The sequence below is a fragment of the Leptodactylus fuscus genome, chromosome 5, assembly GCF_031893055.1.
Source record: "Leptodactylus fuscus isolate aLepFus1 chromosome 5, aLepFus1.hap2, whole genome shotgun sequence".
Lineage (NCBI taxonomy): Eukaryota > Metazoa > Chordata > Amphibia > Anura > Leptodactylidae > Leptodactylus > Leptodactylus fuscus.
Window position 1 is genome coordinate 88215702 of NC_134269.1, and position 24318 is coordinate 88240019.

Here is a 24318-nt window from a genome sequence, read left to right on the forward strand (position 1 = left end):
TAACCTCTCTCCTCTGTGCTGGGTCAGAAGGGTTAACTACTTTGCATATCTTTTATCTGCTCCTGTGTACAGTTGTCACATCTTATCACAGGCACAAGTCTTTGCACTGGCACACATGCCTGAGGCCTGAGTGTAGTGATAAGATGAGACAACTAACCATAATTTATATCAAAAATTAGTTTCCATTTAAGGCTCAACCTAGAGTTGCGAAAACACAGCATTTTGGCTGTGGCAAAAATGATGTGACAAAAAAAATTCTGCATGTTACAGTTACCTGCAAAGTGAACAGGATCCCATCAACACATGCAGAAAGAAATCTGCAATGGAAATGAAGTGATTTCAAAACACTTGCACAGTCAAAGAATGGAGGGCTGCAAAGCAGACAGGAGCACCGGTAATGTCTTAAGCCCTTAAATGGATAGGTTAGATAAAAAAAGGATAGGTTAAAAGGATAAAAAAATGGATAAGTTAGATTAAATAAAAAAGGCATCACTCAGACCTCCATGAACAAAAACATCTTCTTGAGAGAAGGTTCCCACTCCATCCAATCTTGGGACAGGAAACCTGCGGTGTAGAGGGGCGTGGACACATTTATGTCTTCAAGGTTTCTTGTCCCAGGATGGAAGGTCCATCTCGAATGGGTACAGACATGGTAACATGGTTATTCTGCAAAAGTAGTCAATCATGTAATTGAATAAGCACATGCTGAAAAGTGTGACTCTAACAAGATGATGGAAGTTTCATGAATGAATGGGCAGAACAGATTTGTCAGGTTCTTTCAAATTCAACACTGTGCTATCTTAGATAGGATAAGTGAGATGATCAGAAACACTTGGCATCTGGGAAAATCTGAACTCTTATGAAAAAAGGTCTCAAGATATACACTGATATCTGTCTGTGAATATATACATTTAAAAAAATACCATGGAGAAGGATAAAATTCAAGTTGGTCATTGCTAGATGTTATACCATAGAGCAATTTTAGATTTGGAAATTACTGTTATTGTTACCATATAAGTAAGGATAAATATATGAGATTTGGAGCAGTTGTACACTACAACCAGAATTTCATTACTTGCAACTCTGATTTTGGAGTTTATTTCTTATTTTGTATTTACCTAGGAAATATGAATTGTTATAAAACAATTCTCGGCCATATTCCATACCTTGATCTGTAGGACTGTCCCAAAGTATTTTCTAAATTTTAGGGAGTTTCATGAAGGTAATCCCAAATCTCAAAGTATCTATGGTATTCTTATAGTTTACTAGGGTTCCAGGTTTCAAAGACAGACCTACTTACCCAACATTTTCTGCAAGGCATTTTGGATCATTAATTTTTACCTGTGTAGCAACATTGTGTAGAAAGTATGGTTCCCCGACCGCTATACACATAGTCTGCTCAAGGAAGGTGAGTAAAAATAACAAACACTTATACTCACTTCTCCTGGGCTTCTAACGATCCTCAGCATCATGTGAAGATGCTGAAAGGAGCCAGATGGAATGGGGATGTCCAGGACAGGTGAGTATAAGTGTTTTGTTATTTTAATCCCTTTCCCTGGGCCTCTGATTATTATACACTGGGGTCTGAGAAGACCCCAGAGTATAATAATAGCACCATGCCACTGTGAAGCATATTATACTGTGTGTGGGGAGCATACTGTACTGTGTGTGGGCCATTGTAGGGAGCATATTGTACTGTGTAGGAGCCACTGTGGGGAACATATTGTGCTGCATATTGTATTGTGTGGGGACCTGCACCTCCTGTATGTGCCTTCATCATGTGACTGGTGTGTCCCACATTAACATCAACAGAAAATTCCACTGCAGGGCCATCTGTCAATGTGGTTCTGAACTTGTTGCAAAACTACAACTCCCACCATTCTTGCACAGATTGGGATGATGAAACCTGTAGTTTGGAAACAGCTGCAGAGCCACACAGATTGTGCAACACTGATGTCCCCATACTAGAGTGTTGACCAACTTGTGGCCCTCAAGCAGCAGATCTCTGCCATAACAGTGTCAGCAGCAATATCCCCCCCCATTAATTTTTTTTTTTACTATTTTCCTCCTCTAAAACCTAGGTGCGTCTTATGGTCTGGTGCGACTTGTAGTCCCAAAAATTCAATAATTATAAAATTAGTACTACCTCTTTGCTGAGAGTCTTTTGTCCCATAATATACCTTTAATAAAATGTTCTCCAACCATAGACACTTACTGAAGTTCTAGTTGGTTCTTGATTATTCACATTTATACTTGGCTGCACAGTCTATGACATAAACTGTATGACTCTTACTTTATTGATCGTGACTGGGTTATATACAATACGGTAGATAACATATCAACAATCTAATTACTAGGAAAAGGATTTGGGTCACAAGTTATAAATTCTTGTACTTTGAGACCTGGGCAAGGCTTTCCTGGGAAACGAGAAAGGATATTTTATATAAGAGTGGCACTGGTTGCAGTCTGCATTCTTAATGTGAAGGGGGCAACAACAAAAAAAGCTAGAACATAGCACTGGTAGCAAATTGTGGCATGCTTAGCCCACCCAAATAGCAAGCTTGTTTTAGATGAAAGTAGGAATCTCTGAGAGTAGAAATATTTTTGAAGGGTTCCTATTGTAAAAAATATTAAGAATCATTGTGTTCGCAATGAAATATGGGATATAAAGTTAGGCTACACAGGCTAAAAAAACGTCAGATTTATCATCCAGCATGAGTGAGAAATCTGGAGAATTTTAAAACCAACTAGTCTAACTATTAGAAAGTAAAATTACATCTGATCCAGCATTTATACAAGCAAGTCCTTCAACATTATCCACAAGTTTTTCACATACCTAGCAAATTATCAAGTCTGTTCTGATGAAGTTCCTATAATTTACCATGTATGGTAGGCGGTCCTCACATCCAGGGGCATACTGCATTTACCGAATATTGAAGTTAGAGAATTATTACTTTTCACATGAGCCCTCCCCACCCTCCGACATAAATGTACCTAGGCAACATGAATACGTGAATGGGTTTCTGTGAAGGTCGACCTACTAGAGTTTCTTTAGCACACAGTGTCTGACAGTGGTGGGGCATGAATTAAGGGCCTGGTTGCAGCTACACCATTGCTCATTCCTTGTACCCACCAAGGCTCATAATTTCACTACCACTGACTACTAGGGTCAATTACACAGCCACTAAACCTATCAGCATGTTAATACAATGTGAAAACCAAGCGACGTGTTGAAGTACACATCATTCAGATATTGTGGTCAGATATAAAATCACATGCTTAACCATTAAGTCAAATATTGACATTTTATTAGTACATTTATACTATGAAAATCATCTATTGAATTATGAAGTTGAGCTCTGTTTTTTCTAAAACACAATTTTTTGAATTTTATTGTGCATGCAAAAGTTTTTTTTAAAAATTTTTTATGGGTTCTGATCATTTTGGTCACATTTCAACATAACTTTTACGCCTTCTCCTCTCATTGTGGTTTCAAATGCTTCTAGTGCCTTTTCTAAGGGAAAGCGATGTGTAACCAAAGGAGCCACATTCACTCTTTTAGATGACAACATAGAAATAGCCATGGGCCACCTGAGGGGAAAAAAAAAGGATTGTACATTTATATTTAGAAAACAAACCAAATATTTTAGTTTAGAATATTCGCTGTGTTACTAAAACTTACGTATTGCAGTATCTGAAAATACCCCTGATGTCAACTTCTCGCACAGCAGCGTTGACAATAGGCACATTGACCATTGATGGACCCAAACCGACAAGTATTAAAGTTCCACCAGAGCGAGTAGCCTGTAAATAGCCATGTAAAGAAATAAAAGAGACATTAAAAACATCAGCTCTCTCCCTAGTCATTACGGAAAGGAATACGGCACTGAACACAAAGGACAACCTTATCAGTTGGGACTATAGCATGGATACAAGCCCTGAGATCCCCAGCCATTGTAAATGGCCACTAACTTTTGAACAAACTTTACATAAATCAATAGTGCAAGTAACTATGATAAATGGATAAAGAGGAATCGATATGAAGAAATCAGGCTCTTTTTTGCTCCCGCCCCCTTAATTTACTTTAAGACCTCCTGCACACAGAGTAAAATTGTCCAGAAAATCTAGTCTATATATTGGTTGGATTTCTAGGCCTGAACCAGGTAAAGGGACCTTAACTCCAAGTAACATAAAGATTTCTAATGCTAGGAGTCCCTGTCTCTGCATGGTAGCTCCACTGTCCCATACCTTATATTCTATGGAACAGTGGACCCACAAGGCCACAGATCCCGTACAATCAGATCACTATGTTATTTGGAGTATGGGTGTTCTGACTAGTTTTGCACTATATTTTCTAGACTATGTTCCTTCATATGTAGGAAGTATTCTGCTGAAATTTCTGGTTAGGCTGAAGCCACATGTTGCAAAAAAAAATTATGCCAAAGTCAGAAGTGGATTTAGCAGACGGGAGAAGAATAAGTGCTTGTCTTATATTTTCCACAAAATAAATAAATAAAAATCAGTTTTTCTGAAAAAAAAAAAAAAGACTAAAGATTACAAAAGTGTCAGATTGCATCTCACAATAAAAGTGTATGCAGATGAGGAGCAAAAGCTAAGTGACCCCAAATGCTTCATTCACATCATTACTGGTCAAATCCTCTTTTTAATATTCCATATGACTCTGCTGGTATTTCTGAGTGAGAGAGAGTTATAGAGTAGATTCTCCTCTACATTCTGTGTGCTGTCTATGACAGACATCATAGCAATTAATTTCTACCCACCAGATCTAAGTCAAATGAGAATCAGAGACAGGGCTTGAAGAGGAGAACACTGCTAAATATGCAAACATAACTCCTGTATTGGCCAGAAATAGTGAAAATTGTTTAGCTACTATTTAACTTCGGACAATACATAAAAGTCATTTTGGTGGAATATAGTATTTTGTAGTTTTTGATGGAATCTTCTTATTTTAGTGGCTTAAAAAAGCAAAACTGAAATTTCAAGGTTGAATCTAGAATATAAGATCTAGACAATATGATACAGAAAGAATCTATGGGGAATATGCAAATCTGTTTCCCAGGATGTAATTAGGAAACCAGTGCCTCTGTACGCTGCCTCGTAGGATAGCCCCCTTAACATTATGCATGACTTTTTCAATAATTCTCATGCCAAACCAGTATATCCTTTCCAAAAGGAACAGAATCCCAGCTGTGGACAGCACTGTTTCGTTCTGGTTGGATCTCATCAGCACTGTTTTCCTAATTACATCTTGGGAAACAAATTTGCATATTCCCCATAATCCCCTAGTGGAGAGAAAATGGCTAAGTCTCCAAACGCCTGCAAAGGTGCCCGCTCCTCAAGGAGTGTTAATATCCCCTGACCCTGGTCTAAAGTCTCTCACCCATCCAAACCAGTTTCCCCATGCTGTGCTGATGAGATCCAACCAGATCGAAACAGCGCTGTCCACAGCTGGGATTCTGTTCCTTTTGAAATGGATTGGCAAAAACACCGCATCATATTATTAGGCTTATTGAAAAAGTCATGCATGATGTAAAGGGGGCTGTCCTAACAGGGAGTGTACAGAGGCAATGTTTTCCTAATTACATCCTGGATATTTGCATATTCCCCATAATCCCCTAGTGGAGCGAAAATGTCTTTGTAAGTCTCCATATGCCTGCAAAGGTGCCCACTCCTCAAGGAGTGTTATTATCCCCTGACCATGAAAAGAATCTGTAATGGAAAAATAACTTTCTATACAGAGGAATGCCTTCCTGTAACAAGGAACCCCAAGCTCAATATCAGTACCGTATAAGAATGCTACGACAACAGATTTTTGTGGTGTCATACTGTGTTTATCTAGTCCATCTGCTCTTTCAGCAATACAAAGACTTTTTGTTGTGATTAGCAAAAGTTTCATTCACGTCTGAAGATTGGCGCTTTATTTGTATGTTGGTTGAGGTTCTACCCATAAGAAATGTTTACCATTTCTACAGAAACAAATGAAATAAAAATGCATCGGTGTACCAGTAATATATAGGACATAGGTCCTTGGATCTAAACAGAGGGCTGGGAAAATGTAGTGATAACAGTGAACTTTCACGCAGTTTTCTCTTTGCTCCATTAAGGAAGCAGATACAGTTCTATAAATAGTTGAATAACCACAGTTTGTTTAGTTAACATGTTATGGGTGTGATATTTGAAACAATACCAAATAAGTAATACAAGGAAGTGGGGCAATAAAGACAATAAGGAAGTGGGACAGATACAGACAGGATTGGGCTACAGCATGTGTTTCAGCCCTTACTAGCTGATGGGTAAGCAAATAGAGTCTGTTAGGATTTCAGCCAATCTCTGTGTATATACCCCAAATCAGCAGGCGTACAATGTTTTATGCTGCCCCCATTTCTCCACTTCTGTGTATGAGTGTGATGGAAGAACTGATCAACTTCCATAGACTTTAATGGCAAAAGAAATGTACAGTACCTCTGAATTGGTTTAATTAAGCAAAGCATTCTTAAACCAGTGAAAAGAGGTCAAAGGACCCCCTTTTTATATTAGTTTAGGGTCCCAAAGGTGAAAACTCTTATCTAAATACAATGTATGGTTGTGGATTTGTAATAAATATATGATTATATGCTGTAACAGCATAGCACATTGGTGTATGCATTCCCTTACCTCCCATTCACCTCTATGGGAGTTAAGGAAACCACTTAGCTTGAGAGGTTCTCTGTTTCTGTAAACTTGACCACCATTGACAGCCTGTATTTAGCTGTCAGTAGTACTGGATAAGTTGGGATGTGGGTCAGTGGGGGATCATTTCTAGAGATATGTGTAGGTTCAAGAGGTGGAAACCACTTCTATCAGGTATCAGTGGTTTTTATTGTGGTACAATCCTTTTAACATTTAATTAACAATTAATTTTTAAAAGTCGCCATCACAACCCCCTAGATGCAGGGACTTGGGATCATCCCCTATAACTGTAATAAGCCATGCACCTGTGTGAACATCACATCACCAGGATAGATTTTTCTTCCCTGGAAGCATATATACATGTATATCTGTATGGTAAACAAAGGATGACTTTTTTTCTATTGAAACCATATTACTCTGATAAAGCATATCTCCAGACAAAGACTGGGCTCCTCAAGCGTTAAGTCATTGGACAGAGTTTCTCTGGAAAGCATTATCGGCATATCTCAATTTCAGGCTTCATATTTTTAGAATTTATAAGGTGTGCCTTTACATAATTAAAATTAATAAACCATATCTCTATTGATTTTAACAAGAAACAGCATTAAGTGTGCCACAAGGCATGACAAAGCATTACGAAACCTTCCATTTACAGTACTGACGCATACAGGCCACTAACAGACTTTAAAATGTCTTTGTGGTTTGCACTTAAAGGGGTATTCCCATGTACATAACCATTTTTTAATTTGTAAATAATTTAAAGTTAAACATTTTTGCAAGTATAGGTAATTAAATATTTTGCAAAGTTTTAAAAATTTTCTCTATATATCTTGGACTCACAGTCTTGTGGTCTTGATCAGTTGCCAATTGGATACAGCTATGAATGCAAAATCTTTCTAAGGTCACAAAATCAGCCATGATTTCCTTATCGTGGCCGGGATATCTTCTCATACAAGTAGTGTCCCTGCCTGATAACCCAGCTACAATTAGAAAATCATAACTGGGTTCCAGTGGTCGTCACCACTGCCAACCAATCAAGATAAAAGACTGTCACCACTAAGAAAGTTAGAGAAAATCTTTAAAACTAAGCAGAATTTTTAATTACTTAATTTGTAAAAATTGTTAACCTTTAATTATCTACAAATATAGATATGATTATGTACATGGGAATACCCCTTTGACTCGTCCAGTGTATATAAAACCACTAGAGATGAGCGAACACTAAAATGTTCGAGGTTCGAAATTCGATTCGAACAGCCGCTCAATGTTCGTGTGTTCGAACGGGTTTCGAACCCCATTACAGTCTATGGGGAACAGATACTCGTTAAGGGGGAAACCCAAATCCGTGTCTGGAGGGTCACCAAGTCCACTATGACACCCCAGGAAATGATGCCAACACCTCTGGAATGACACTGGGACAGCAGGGGAAGCATGCCTGGGGGCATCTAACACACCAAAGACCCTCTATTACCCCAACATCACTGCCTAACAACTACACACTTTCCACATTCAAAAAAACCTCTATCAAAGTGGGAAAATACCTGGAAACCTTCTTTACTCCCCAAATGGATGGACACAAACCCCAATTTAAGCTCAACAAACAGTAACAACCACCCCTTTAAATCACGTTCCCCATGACAACCACAAATGGAATAGGCAATGGGAATTCCAAAAGCCCTCACCCTTAACTGTCATTTTGAGTGTGTGTGTGTGTGTGTGTGTGTGTGATGTGGTAAGACCTTCCAAAATTCACTTTTCTAGCCCTTAACATGAGCCCTTCCAAACAAAGTTACATGACCTTAAGCTGAGCTACCAGCAGAGATTGAGGCCCTTGGCATGAGTAGAGCCTTGCACCAGCAGTGTTTTTGGCACTTAGGGTGAGTTGAGCCTTGTACCAGCGTGTGTCCCTTAACATCAGGCGGGCCCTAAGTTCTGCGCTTTGCACAAAAGTTCCACATTAACTAGGCTGAATGGTACAAAGATTAGTAGGCCCGAGAACCAGGAACAGGTCTTGCAATGGCTGTCGGATAACGCTTAAAGCACATTGTCCACCAGCCAGTCAGCCTCTACCTCCTCTTACCCAACAGTCTTGTCCTCCTTCCACCCAAAATTCCCAATCTTCTCAGAACAATAACCCCAACTGTCCCTGCTCCCCAGAGCTGTTCTCCCTTCCTTTGACTGTACCGCAACCTGCCCCTCCATTTCGCGATTCCACGGACCTAACAGACGAGTATCTGTGTCCAGATGCTCAAACACTAGAGTCTCCTCCATTCCATCTCCGGTCGATTTGGTGGCGGATGACCAGCAACCCACCCTCATCGACGACGATGAGACGCAGTTGCTGTCAGGGCAGCCAGTTGACATGCGCATTGTGCAGGAGGAGGAGGCGAGACAGGAGTTGGAAGAGGAGGTGGTGGACGACGAGGACACCGACCCCACCTGGACAAGGCAGATGTCAAGCTGGGAAAGTAGTGTGGATGTTGAGGCAGGTGCAGCACCAAAAAGGGTAGCTAGAGGCAGAGACATGTCCAGAGGCAGAGGTCAGCTGCTTTGCCGAAGCCAGGCCAGACCCGGAATGTCCGAAGATGTTCCCTTTTGTACCCAGCCCAGAAAAACTCCCCCATCGAGGGCACGTTTCTTGAAGGTGTAGAGTTTTTTCAAGGAATGCGCCGAGGACAGATATAGTGTCGTCTACACAATTTGCCTCTCGAAATCGAGTAGGGGCCCTGAGAAGAGCAACCTGTCCACCACTTCAATGCACCGTCATTTGGAATCCAAGCAATGGAATCAGTGGCAGGCAGCAACGGCAGGACAAACGTCGCCCGCCGTTCATGCCACTGCCTCTGCTCACAGTGCTGGCGATGCACTCCAGAGGACGAGCCAGGACATCACTTCATCTGCCTCCGCCACTTTGTTGACTTCTCCCTCATCCTCCCCTGTTTCTGTCTTATCTCCTTCTCCTGCACCATCAAAGGCACCATCAGGCGCTTCTTTACAACAACCCACCATCTCTCAGACATTGGAGCGCCGGCAGAAATACACCGCTAACCACCCACCCACGCAAGCCTAGAACGCCAACATCGCTAAACTGCTGGCCCAGGAGAGGTTGGCGTTCCGGCTTGTTGAAACTCCCGCCTTCCCGGACCTGATGGCAACTGTGGCACCTCACTATGCCGTCCCTAGCCGTCTCAACTTCTCCCGGTGTGGCGTCCCCGCCTTGCACCAGCACGTGTCACTCAACATCAGGTGGGCCCTTAGTTCCGCGCTTTGCTGCAAGGTCCACTTGACCACCGACACTTGGACAAGCGCCTGTGGTCAGGGATGCTGCAGTGCTTATCTTTAATGACAGGCAGGGTGAATGTGGTGGAGTCTGTTCCCCGGGTGCAAACTGGGGTGGCCTATCTCCTCTCCCAGGCCAAAATTCATGGCAGGAGTAGACTGAAACCCTACGACGCTGCAACCTCCACCACAGCTACTAGCGGCAAACGCTAAAACACTGGTGTGGGGAGACGTCAGCAGGCGGTGCTGAAGCTCATCAGCTTGGGGGACAGACAGCACAGTGCCTCCGAGGTCAGGGATGCCATCCTGGCTGAGATGGCATTTTTTTTTCCCTGCTACACCTGGGGCCTGGCATTTTTACGCCTGTGATAATGGCTGGAACCTGGTAGCGGCTCTGGAGCTTGCCAGCCTCCAACACGTTCCATGTTTGGCCCACGTCTAACCTAGTGGTGCAAAGTTTTTTAAAAACATACCCAAATGTACCGAAGCTACTGTTGAAAATGCGGCGCTTGTGCGCCCACTTTTGCAAGTGCACAGGAGTCGCTGCTAGCCTAAAAACACTCTAGCAAGGCCTACATCTGTCCAAACACAGGCTGTTGTCCGTCATTCACACACGCTGAAACCCTACAATACCATATCTTGAGCAGGGTGTGTGAGCTGCACAGACCTTTGATGGAGTTCCATCTACAAAACCCAAGGGTTCCTCAAAGTCAGCAACCAAAGTTTCTGCACCATGAGTTTCCAGGGGTGGCAGAGTTATGGCTAGGGGAAGAGGCATGGATAGGGATGATGTCTAGGGGCAAAAGCAGTGTGGATGTGGAGGCAAGCTAAGCAGGAAAAACTGGGGGTACAAGCTAAGGCATGGACTGGGGTGATGTCTAGGGGCAAAAGCAGTGTGGATGTGGAGGCAAGCTAAGCAGGAAAAACTGGGGGTACAAGCTAAGGCATGGACTGGGGTGATGTCTAGGGGCAAAAGCAGTGTGGATGTGGAGGCAAGCTAAGCAGGAAAAACTGGGGGTACAAGCTAAGGCATGGACTGGGGTGATGTCTAGGGGCAAAAGCAGTGTGGATGTGGAGGCAAGCTAAGCAGGAAAAACTGGGGGTACAAGCTAAGGCATGGACTGGGGTGATGTCTAGGGGCAAAAGCAGTGTGGATGTGGAGGCAAGCAAAGCAGGGAAAATGGTGGCTAGAGGCAAAGGGATGTCCATAGGCAGCAAGGGCAAAGATGCAAAACTCTCCCGTTTCAAGAATTTTCCTGACTTGTTTCCCCACAAAACATTCCTGGGAGGAGGGCTGAAACACCACCCTCCTCTCCTCCGCTGTTAGATTTACCCCAGCTACGAGCTGAAAACGCTGCAACACTGGTGTGGGGAGACGTCAGCAGGCTGGGCTGAAGCTCATCAGCTTGGGAGACGGACAGCACACTGCCTCTGAGGTCAGGGATGCCATCCTGGATGAGATGGCAATTTGTTTATCCCCGCTGCCCCTGGGGCCAGGTTTTTTAGCTTGTTGGAGGGCTCTGGAGCTTGCCAGCCTCCAACACGTTCCATGCCTGGCCCACATGTTCAATGTAGTGGTGCAATGATTTTTAAAAACATACCCCAAATTAGCTGAGCTAAGGGTGAAAGTGCGGCACTTGGACACCCACTTTCCCAAGTCTACAGTACCTGGAGCTAGCCGCAATACACTCCAGCAAGGCCTACATCTGCCTGAAGCACCTACTGTTGTGCGAGGTCACCACACGCTCTAACCCTAGATACCGTATGTTCAGCAGGGTGTGTGAGCAGCAGAGACCTTTGATGGAGTACCAGCTACAAAACCCAAGGGTTCCTCAGAGTCAGCTCCCTCACTTTCTGCACCATGAGTTTCCATGGGTGGCAGACTTATGGCTAGAGGCACAGGCATGGATAGGGGTGATGTGTAGGGGCAAAAGCAGTGTGGATGTGGAGGCAAGCTAAGCAGCAAAAACTGGGGGTACAAGCAGCCGGTGACATCATCACTGACAAGCACAGCTGTCTGTCAGCTGACAGGCTGACTTTCACCAAAATGAACAGACAATGGATAGACTCATCATATACATGTCAGTTACATGACAAATTTAGTGCAATTTGCAAGTCCAAGATGGTTTGGAGATCTGCGGAGAGGAATCTCACCACCTCTTGCGGGTGCCATCATTTGGAAGGCAAGCCCTGGGCTCAGTGGGTGAGAGCAAGCGCAGGATAATCGTCGTTTGGCCTGGCGGCCACTGCCTCTTCCACTGTTGACAGGGCTGGCGCTGCAGTCCAGACCAGGAGCCAGGACACCTCCACATCTGCCTCTGACACTTTGGGGAGTTCACCCTTATCCTCACCTTTTCCTGCCATTTCTCCTTTTGCCCGCGCCATCATGCGCCTCTTCCCAGCAACTCCCCATCTCCCAAGCCTTTCATTTCATGCTAAAGTACAGCGCAACCCACCCACATGCCCAAGGCTTCAACGGCCTCATCTCAAGAAATCTGGCCCAGTAGATGTTGGAATCCCGGCTGGGGGACACTCTGCCCTTTTTGGGCAGAGTGTCTACTGCGCCACCGCACTGTGCCGTCCACACCAGCACTTTCCCCCAAACATGAGGCGGTCCCTAAATTCAGCGCTTAGCCCTAAAGTTCCATGTGACCAGTTACGAATGGACAAGTGCATGCGGACAGGGACGCTACCTTTCAATTTGGGCACAGTGGTTGAATGTAGTTGAGGCGTGGACCGGGTCGCAAAATGTGGTGGCCTGACTTGTCTCCCCACACAACATTCCTGGGAGGAGGGCTGAAACACCACCCTCCTCCGCTGTTAAATTGACCCCAGCTACGAGCTGGAAACGCTGCAACACTGGTGTGGGGAGACGTCAGCGGGCCGTGCTGAAGCTCATCAGCTTGGGGGCCAGACAGCACACTGCCTACAAAGTGAGTCATGCCATCCTCGATGAGACGGCAATGTGGTTTTTGCCACTGCACCTGGGCCCAGGCATGTTGTCATGTGTGATAATGGCCGTAACCTGGGATTGGCTCTGTAGCTTGGCAGCCTGCAACATATTCCATGCCTGGGCCACGTTTTTAACTCATTGCTGCTAATCTTTTGAAAAAGGTACCCCAATGTTCCTGAGCTACTGGTGAAAGTGTGGCGCTTGTGCGGATAGTTTTTAAAGTGTATAGTTGCCGCTGCTAGCCTCTATGCACTCCTACAACGCCTGTACCTGCTGGAACAACGGCTGTTGTGCGACGTCTCCACACTGCTGGCACTAAACATATCATGTGTTGAGCAGAGTGTGTGAGCAGCACAGACCTTTGATGTAGTTCCAACTCCAAAACCCTCGGGTTCGTCAAAGTCAACTCCCTCAGTTGCTCAACCATGAGTGGCCATGGGTGGCAGACTTATGTGAAATCCCATCCCATCCATTGCACTGGACACGAAACATTAGCATGCGCTCAGCACAACTTCGGATATGGCAGATGCGTTAAGCAGGGTGCAGGGTACAACACAGACCAGGCCCGAGCACCAGGAACAGGTGTTAGAAATACTGCAGCATCTGCCATTTCCTTCCAATTTTGGGGTTTTGGACCCGCCACCGACTTGTCTGGACCTAAGTGGGGATCATGAGACACAGTTGCCATCAAGGCAAGCTGTGGTCATGTGCGGTTTGCAGTAAGGGGGCAGTGCGCAATTGGAAGAGGAGTTGGTGGATGACGAGGCCACCGACCCCACATGGACAGGGGTGATGTCTAGGGGCTAAAGCAGTGTAGATGTAGAGGGAAGCTAAATCAACAAAAAACCTGGGTAGAAGCAAAGGCATAAACTGGGGTGATGTTTAGGGGTGAAAGCAGAGTAGATGTGGAGGGAAGCTAAGCAGCAAAAACAGTGGGTAGAAGCAAAGGCATGCAAAACTCTACCCTGTTGGAAGACTTATTCCTAGGTCTGGAACACGTTAATGGCCCCCCTGGACAAATTACTGCCACTCAGGGGCCTAGTGTCACCAGGAGGGACAAGTATAGGCGCATGTTGTGGGAATACCTGGCCGACACCAGCTCTGTCCTCTCCGATCCCTCTGTGCTCTACAGCCTAAACTTATTTTCTCATCTTTTTTTCTGAACTGCACATCTCTTGCCTGCTTCCTTTGGGATCTTAGAAATGGTGGTCCACTTCCACAGATGGTAACTTCAATAGACAGTGTAACGGGAGTAGCTGAGGGATCGCTGTCTTAACCACTTTTTGGCACAAAATTAACTTCCAAAGCCAAATATGGTGCAAGTATATGATGCAAGGACACCTACACACCTATCTCTGACACATTGGGGAGTTCACCCTCATGCGCCCTTTTGGCCTGCACCATCATGCGCCTCTTCCCAGCCACTCCACATTTCCCAAGCTTTTCATTGCAGGCAGAAGTACAATACAACCCACCCCCATGCCCAAGCCTGTAACAGCCTCATCGATAAACTGCTGGCCCTGGAGATGTTGGTGTTTGTTTATGCTTCTGGAGACCCAGGCCTTCCGTCAGCAGATGGCAGCTGGGGCACCTCCCTATGCTGGGCCTAGCCGTTACTACTTCTCTTGGTGTGCTGTCTCTGCCTTGCGCCTGCATGTGTCCCATAACATCAGTCGGGCCCAGAGCTCTGCGCTTTGCTGCAAGGTCCACTTGACCACCGACACATGGACAAGCGCCTGTGGTCAGGGATGCTGCAGTGCTTATCTTTAATGACAGGCAGGGTGAATGTGGTGGAGTCTGTTCCCCGGGTGCAAACTGGGGTGGCCTATCTCCTCTCCCAGGCCAAAATTCATGGCAGGAGTAGACTGAAACCCTACGAAGCTGCAACCTCCACCCCAGCTACTAGCGGAAAACACTGTAACACTGGCATGGGGAGATGTCAGTAGGCCGTGCTGAAACTGATCAGCTTGGGGGACAGACAGCACAGTGCCTCCGAGGTCAGGGATGCCATCCTGGCTGAGATGGCATTTTTTTTTCCCTGCTACACCTGGGGCCTGGCATTTTTGCGCCTGTGATAATGGCTGGAACCTGGTAGCAGATCTGGAGCTTGCCAGACTCAAACACGGTCCACGCATGGCCCACGTTTTCCAACTTGTTGGTGCCATGTTTCTTTGAAACCTACACCATTGTGCCTGATATACAGGTCAAAGTGGGGCCATTTTCGTAAGTGAGAACTAGCCTCTGCTAGGCAGAAAACATTCAGAGCACACTCCTCTCATCTTTGCACCGTTGGCTGGCGGAGGAAGACGAGGGGGTTGGAGTGGCATCTGATGTCCCTATCCCACACGAGGCTAGAGGGTGCACTTCAGTGCATCCCATTGCTTCACCACAAATGGTGTGAAGGGGAGTGGAAAATGGAGGAAATGGAGAGTGACCCTTACAGTTGGGGCCAGCAAAGGCATGCCAAGTAACACACTGGCACACATGGCTGACTTCATCTTGGGTTGCTTTTCAACACATATTTCACATCATGAAGAACAAATAATACTGGATTTTTTCAAGCCTCGAACCCCGGTCTAGGTCTAATGTCTGTTCCTTTCTTATATTAGGGGAGAGGGAAAAAAAATTACTTCAGTAATACGTTTAGCGTACATAGACTGACTATTAATGTGTATCCCACTTAGTGTTGTTAGGGTTACACACCGTCACAACCTGGCTAAAGCTTCTATAGCTGTTAATAAAGTCAACATAACTTTACGGTATCCAAAAAGACAGCTGGTACCGACAGAGAGCAAGACAAATGTCACCCAAAGCTGTGAGCTCTGAACACCCACAGTGACTTTGGCGTCATCATCATTATAAGGGAGCGGGTGGTAATAAATAACTTGGCAGTGCCTAAAACCCAAAAAGCTTATACAACTATATTTACATTAAGATACACAAATGAAACTTTTCAGTAGCATGTCATGAGACAAGCTGATAAGCTCTTCCTTTGTGCAGTGCTATTTGAAAGTTAAACGCTGCCTTTATTTTAATTCTGGAGAAGGTGCAGACATTAGATTTAGAACATGTTGTCTTCATTGTCCAAATCCTCTATATAGGTAACGTGTTTTTCGGGCCGAGCTGTCTGGGAACGAGCTGGTGCAGCACTGACAACCTGGGTGAAAAAGGCAAGAGCCTGAGATGTAGGGTGAATGAATCCCCAAATTATTTGTGGAATTCCCAGTGAGACAATGGCACTGTATACCAGTATTAAAAATTGTGGGTGCACATAACCCCCATATATTCTTTGAATTCCCAGTCAGACAATGGCACTGTATACCAGTATTAAAAATTGTGGGTGCACATAACCCCCATATATTCTTTGAATTCCCAGTGAGACAAAGGAACTGTATAGCAGTATTAAAAATTGTGGGTGCACATAACCCCAATATATTCTTTGAATTCCCAGTCAGACAATGGCACTGTATACCAGTATTAAAAATTGTGGGTGCACATAACCCCCATATATTCTTTGAATTCCCAGTGAGACAAAGGAACTGTATAGCAGTATTAAAAATTGTGGGTGCACGTAACCCCCATATATTCTTTGAATTCCCAGTCAGACAATGGCACTGTATACCAGTAGTAAAAATTGTGGGTGCACATAACCCCAATATATTCTTTGAATTCCCAGTCAGACAATAGCACTGTATACCAGTATTAAAAATTGTGGGTGCACATAACCCCCATATATTCTTTGAATTCCCAGTCAGACAATGGCACTATATACCAGTAGTAAAAATTGTGGGTGCACATAACCCCAATATATTCTTTGAATTCCCAGTCAGACAATGGCACTGTATACCAGTATTAAAAATTGTGGGTGCACATAACCCCCATATATTCTTTGAATTCCCAGTCAGACAATGGCACTATATACCAGTATTAAAAATTGTGGGTGCACATAACCCCAATATATTCTTTGAATTCCCAGTCAGACAATGGCACTGTATACCAGTATTAAAAATTGTGGGTGCACATAACCCCCATATATTCTTTGAATTCCCAGTCAGACAATGGCACTGTATACCAGTATTAAAAATTGTGGGTGCACATAACCCCCATATATTCTTTGAATTCCCAGTCAGACAATGGCACTGTATACCAGTATTAAAAATTGTGGGTGCACATAACCCCCATATATTCTTTGAATTCCCAGTGAGACAAAGGAACTGTATAGCAGTATTAAAAATTGTGGGTGCACGTAACCCCCATATATTCTTTGAATTCCCAGTCAGACAATGGCACTGTATACCAGTATTAAAAATTGTGGGTGCACATAACCCCCATATATTCTTTGAATTCCCAGTCAGACAATGGCACTGTATACCAGTATTAAAAATTGTGGGTGCACATAACCCCCATATATTCTTTGAATTCCCAGTGAGACAAAGGAACTGTATAGCAGTATTAAAAATTGTGGGTGCACGTAACCCCCATATATTCTTTGAATTCCCAGTCAGACAATGGCACTGTATACCAGTATTAAAAATTGTGGGTGCACATAACCCCCATATATTCTTTGAATTCCCAGTCAGACAATGGCACTGTATACCAGTATTAAAAATTGTGGGTGCACATAACCCCCATATATTCTTTGAATTCCCAGTGAGACAAAGGAACTGTATAGCAGTATTAAAAATTGTGGGTGCACGTAACCCCCATATATTCTTTGAATTCCCAGTCAGACAATGGCACTGTATACCAGTATTAAAAATTGTGGGTGCACATAACCCCCATATATTCTTTGAATTCCCAGTGAGACAAAGGAACTGTATAGCAGTATTAAAAATTGTGGGTGCACGTAACCCCCATATATTCTTTGAATTCCCAGTCAGACAATGGCACTGTATACCAGTATTAAAAATTGTGGGTGCACATAACCCCCATATATTCTTTGAATTCCCAGTCAGACAATGGCACTGTATACCAGTATTAAAAATTGTGGGTGCACATAACCCCCATATATTCTTTGAATTCCCAGTGAGACAAAGGAACTGTATAGCAGTATTAAAAATTGTGGGTGCACGTAACCCCCATATATTCTTTGAATTCCCAGTCAGACAATGGCACTGTATACCAGTATTAAAAATTGTGGGTGCACATAACCCCCATATATTCTTTGAATTCCCAGTGAGACAAAGGAACTGTATAGCAGTATTAAAAATTGTGGGTGCACGTAACCCCCATATATTCTTTGAATTCCCAGTCAGACAATGGCACTGTATACCAGTATTAAAAATTGTGGGTGCACATAACCCCCATATATTCTTTGAATTCCCAGTCAGACAATGGCACTGTATACCAGTATTAAAAATTGTGGGTGCACATAACCCCCATATATTCTTTGAATTCCCAGTGAGACAAAGGAACTGTATAGCAGTATTAAAAATTGTGGGTGCACGTAACCCCCATATATTCTTTGAATTCCCAGTCAGACAATGGCACTGTATACCAGTATTAAAAATTGTGGGTGCACATAACCCCCATATATTCTTTGAATTCCCAGTGAGACAAAGGAACTGTATAGCAGTATTAAAAATTGTGGGTGCACATAACCCCAATATATTCTTTGAATTCCCAGTCAGACAATGGCACTGTATACCAGTATTAAAAATTGTGGGTGCACATAACCCCCATATATTCTTTGAATTCCCAGTGAGACAAAGGAACTGTATAGCAGTATTAAAAATTGTGGGTGCACGTAACCCCCATATATTCTTTGAATTCCCAGTCAGACAATGGCACTGTATACCAGTAGTAAAAATTGTGGGTGCACATAACCCCCATATATTCTTTGAATTCCCAGTGAGACAATGGAACTGTATAGCAGTATTAAAAATTGTGGGTGCACGTAACCCCCATATATTCTTTGAATTCCCAGTCAGACAATGGCACTGTATACCAGTATTAAAAATTGTGGGTGCACATAACCCCCATATATTCTTTGAATTCCCAGTGAGACAATGGAACTGTATAGCAGTATTAAAAATTGTGGGTGCACGTAACCCCCATATATTCTTTGAATTCCCAGTCAGACAATGGCACTGTATACCAGTAGTAAAAATTGTGGGTGCACGTAACCCCCATATATTCTTTGAATTCCCAGTCAGACAATGGCACTATATACCAGTATTAAAAATTGTGGGTGCACATAACCCCCATATATTCTTTGAATTCCCAGTCAGACAATGGCACTGTATACCAGTATTAAAAATTGTGGGTGCACATAACCCCCATATATTCTTTGAATTCCCAGTCAGACAATGGCACTGTATACCAGTATTAAAAATTGTGGGTGCACGTAACCCCCATATATTCTTTGAATTCCCAGTCAGACAATGGCACTATATACCAGTATTAAAAATTGTGGGTGCACATAACCCCCATATATTCTTTGAATTCCCAGTCAGACAATGGCACTGTATACCAGTAGTAAAAATTGTGGGTGCACATAACCCCCATATATTCTTTGAATTCCCAGTGAGACAAAGGAACTGTATAGCAGTATTAAAAATTGTGGGTGCACGTAACCCCCATATATTCTTTGAATTCCCAGTCAGACAATGGCACTGTATAGCAGTATTAAAAATTGTGGGTGCACGTAACCCCCATATATTCTTTGAATTCCCAGTCAGACAATGGCACTGTATAGCAGTAGCAAAAATTGTGGGTGCACGTCACCCCAATATATTCTTTGAATTCCCAGTCAGACAATGGCACTATATACCAGTAGCAAAAATTGTGGGTGTATATAGCCCCAATTCTATTGCTAGGGGACTTGCAGGGTATTTCTGAGGTGAAGGTGGGGGGGCACACCGTTGGAACGGGGATTTGGGGTGTATATATGGGGTATACGGGAATACACTGTCAGTGTGTTCCATTCAGGATCCTGGGAAAGCTGGGTTGCGGCGATTGAGCCCGTCAGTGCCACGTTACACTGACAAGCTTCTCCCTGGAATTGAAGTTATATGTAAGCCCAATATATTCTTTGAATTCCCAGTGAGACAATGGCACTATATGGCAGTAGCAAAAATAGTGGGTGTATATAGCCCCAATCCTATTGCTAGGGGACTTGCAGGGTATTTCTGGGGTGAAGGTGGGGGGGCACACCGTTGGAACGGGTATCGGGGGTATATATCGGGTATACGGGAATACACTGACAGTGTATTCCATTCAGGATCCTGGGAAAGCTGGGTTGCGGCGATTGAGCCCGTCAGTGCCACGTTACACTGACAAGCTTCTCCCTGGAATTTAGCTCTTATAAGAGCTGTTGGTTGTCTTCTCCTTCCTATCCTAGCCTGTCCCTGCCTACCCAGAATCTAACCCCTAGCTAACTGGACGGAAACCTCCGTCCTCGGTGAATTGCAAGCTCAGAATGACGCGAAGCTGGGCGGCGCTGTTCTTTTAAATTAGAGGTCACATGTTTTCGGCAGCCAATGGGTTTTGCCTACTTTTTTCAACGTCACCGGTGTCGTAGTTCCTGTCCCACCTACCCTGTGCTGTTATTGGAGCAAAAAAGGCGCCAGGGAAGGTGGGAGGGGAATCGAGTAATGGCGCACTTTACCACGCGGTGTTCGATTCGATTCGAACATGCCGAACAGCCTAATATCCGATCGAACATGAGTTCGATAGAACACTGTTCGCTCATCTCTAAAAACCACCACACATAGTGACTGTATGAGGGATTATGTAGCTGCAAACATGGAGAATGGGTGACTGCTGGGCTCTTCAAAAAGAAGACAGTAGCAGTTTGCTTGCACTTCTCCCTTCTTGACTTTTACAAACACAATGCGAGGGCCACCTTCTGTATTAAGTCATGTAGACATTTTTTTTACATTTATATTTAGAAGAGCCTAAATAATGATCATTTGTTCCTTTTAGGGAAAATGATGTATTAAGCGAAAATGGTGTATTAAGCAGAAACACCTATTTTTTGTTACCGACTTTGCTGTGTTTTTTTGAGCCAAAGTCAGGATTGGATTGAGCAGAAGGGAGAACTATAAGTGCTTCCTATATATTCCCAATTCCTTTTGTAGCCATTAAACTGCAGCAAACTCTTTAACAAAAAAAGCTGCGTTTCTGCAATGTGGGTCCTCAGCCTAAAAGTTTTCTGCTCTCTCAAGAGCTCACATGTCTATTATTATTATTATTATTATTTTATTCTACATATTAATGAAAAACTATGTACATCACATGGTTTACAGAAGAATGCAGTACAGTAGATGATAAGGGAGCACCAGCACTGTAGACTGGTACTCTGGCCATAAGTGTTTATGTATTTAAATCAGCCTTTCCAACTGTGTCTCTCTAAACTTAATCCAGAGTTCCCACAATTTCTAGAATTTTCATGAGTTCTCAATCAGCAGCTAGTAGGGTTGAGCGATCAGGATTGGAAAAGATCGGATGCCGATCGGCGATCAAGTAAATTTCACGATCGCAATCGGAATTCCGAACCCGATCTTTTTAGGCGGGATCGAGGTTGGAAGTTATTTCCCACAATGCTTTGCTACTGGCCAAACATTATGGGAAAAGCTAACAATGTTAGCTAGGTCCCATAGGAATGAATGGATGCAGCCGGCGCACAGCCTTTGCCGGCGTCCGGCCGCTTAACCCCTTGCGCGCCAGCTGCGTCCATTCATTCTAATGGGAGACTAGCTAACATCTCTAGTTGCTAACACTTACCTGCAGAGATCACTGGTCCGGTCCCCGCTGTTCTCGCTCCTCTTCTCGCCGCTTGTGGCTTAGGAGAGTGTGGGCAGGTACTGGGACGGGAGAAGTAAGTGATGCACTGACGTCTCCACGCCCTGTACCCGCCCACACTCTCCTAAGCCACAAGCCCCGCCTTCTTCCTAGGTCTGTAACACTAACCTGAGAGGCGGGGGCAGTGAGGCCAGAAGAGCCGAAAAGAGGAGCGAGAACAGCGTGCACCGGACCAGTGGCAGCGGATCTGTGCAGGTAAGTGGACACCAGGGGGGACTAAGTAGCCAGAGGATTTTTTTTTAATCACTACACAGCGTGGAGTCTAACAATTAAAGCGTTCAATTTTTAGACTCCATGCTGTGTAGTGAATAGGATCGTTTTTATAATTCGATCTTCGATTATTAAAAAAATCCTATTGACTTGCATTGGGATCGGAATTGGGATCGGGATCGAGTTCGAATGGAAAATGATCAGAAGTCGGATTTTAAAAACGATCCTGAAATCTCAAGATCGGCTCAAGCCCAGCAGCTAGCAATCTATTCCAATCTAAGTACTTGTACCTTCTATATTCATTTGATCGGAATTGGAGGTTCTTGGGAGCGCCAGGCCAACAGAATGAGGATTTTGGTTGTCATAGTGAAAGTAGATAAGCCATTTCAAAAAGGCTGAAATATTGAGATGTGCATCCAGGCCATAATCAATAGGGGATAAGAATGAGGTTTTGGTTATCGCCACCAAGAAGAATTCTGTACAATTTGAAATCAGCTCAAGAATGAGGACTCGCAGAGCAGAAACGCAGCTATTTTTTTATTTTAGATTTTGCTGCGGTATTTTGAGCCAAAGCCAGTGGATTGAGCAGAAGGGAGAAGTATAAGTAATTCCTATATATTTACCATTCCTTTTGTAGCCACTCTTGGCTTTGATATAAAAAAAAAAAAAAAAAAAAAAAACTGAAAAATCTGTCAAAAAAAATAAAAAAAATTCTGTGTTTTCACAATGTGAAATGCCTAATGAGTGTTTTTCAGCTACCATGATAGCAGGGACTGTAAGTGTGTGATTCCATGTTAACTGGTATGTAGAACAGCTTGCAACGTGTGGAAATTATGCAGGTTGCAGTGAATGAATAAAATTATGAATGTCCTATTGGGAAACTGTTTTACACCAAAATAATTGCAATGCAATAATAAAAAAAATCAAAAAAAATCAGAGATGTCAATGCTAGAGATGGGCGACTAGTATTCGATCGGGTAGGTATTCAAACGAATACTACGGTATTCAAAATACTCGTACTCTATCGAATACTACTCCTATTTGCAGTAAAGATCCAATTTAGAACCAGCGTTGATTGGCCGAATGCTATAGCATTCGGCCATTCAACGCTGGTTCTGCAGCAGGCTCGTCTTTGCTAGCCGGGAGAGCTGGCAGCTTGCGGTTATACAGGAGCTGACTTTTTCTCATAGGAATGCATTGACCAGCGTTGATTGGCCGAATGCTATACAGAGTACAGCATTTGGCCAATCAACGCTGTTTCTGCCAGAGGCTCGTCTGTGACGAGGCAGAGTCTAAGATCGGACCACAATGGAGACTGCTGTGGTCCGATCTTAGACTCCGCCTCCTCTAGTCAATAACCTTTATTTGCTTTGCTTGATACAGTTATGCCTTCACCTCTACATGACTTGAACATACTACAACTTGTCTAAAAAATTGTAGATGGTAAAATATTTATCTGCCTTCTATCTTCAGTCGTCTCCGTTCATCTTGATTTTTCTTTCACCTTGTTACTTCAATATTACTGATGCTTGACAAATAGCTGTAATCTATACCAGTTGTTCTCAATCTGAAGTACATGTACCCCTGGGGCTACACCACACGTCTCTCCTGGTTTCTCGCGTGGTCCCCCATCTTCTTTGGACTGTGTCAGAATCACATGCCTCAGTAGTCCTTGACATCACTTTGAAAGCCAGAAGAAGCCCAAAGAGGGTGGGGGCCTGTGACAGAGCGCAGGGAAATAGAGTAACACTATTCACTAACCTCCCCTGGACCAGCACTACCTATACTCTGAGGGTCTGAAGAGAACACCAGAGTAAAATAGTACTTTGTGGGTGATAAGCCTCCAAATTTTTGGGTTTGCCCAAGCCTCAAAAAATGCAAGTTAAGCCAAACCCAAATTGTTAGAAAATCTCTAGGCGTGTAGGATTTTTTATTTTATTAACACTCTGGGACATTTATTTATATTTCATGTGGGGACACTGGGGGGCATTACTAGTGTGAGGGCCATTATACTACATCTGTTAATTTTAATGTCTGTTGTTCTGATCTTCTGAGTAAAAAAAAAAGTCACATGAATAACCTGTCAAATAACTCATTAAAAAAACATTTAGTTACAAAACATCTAGCATTATGATGATAAAGTAATTAGGTCACTTACTGCGTACTCATTTTTACGAGGTGTTTTATATTCAAATTGACCTCATTAGAAACTTTTTATCAGGCCAGAATAAATGCATTGTAATTTATTGCACTTATGAATGATATGGTCAGACTCATACACATGTTAAGGTCCATCTCCACCCTGACTTAACAAGAAAACTAAAATTCTAATATAACCAAATATTTCACCTCTGACATCCTCTGACACATTGTTGTGTTGA

At 43.5% G+C, this 24318-nt stretch overlaps 1 protein-coding gene across 1 annotated transcript in view; it reads right to left on the minus strand.

The window, feature by feature from the left end:
• Positions 1-3384: 3384 nt before the first annotated feature.
• The window catches only part of SORD (sorbitol dehydrogenase), a 40423-nt gene continuing 19489 nt past the window's right edge, over positions 3385-24318 (minus strand). Inside the window, exons 9-10 of the mRNA XM_075273724.1 lie at positions 3683-3804; positions 3385-3591 (exon numbers count right to left, since the gene is read on the minus strand). Coding sequence (XP_075129825.1) covers positions 3426-3591; positions 3683-3804 — 288 coding nt within the window. The 3' untranslated portion in view covers positions 3385-3425. The remainder of the gene's footprint in view (positions 3592-3682; positions 3805-24318) is intronic.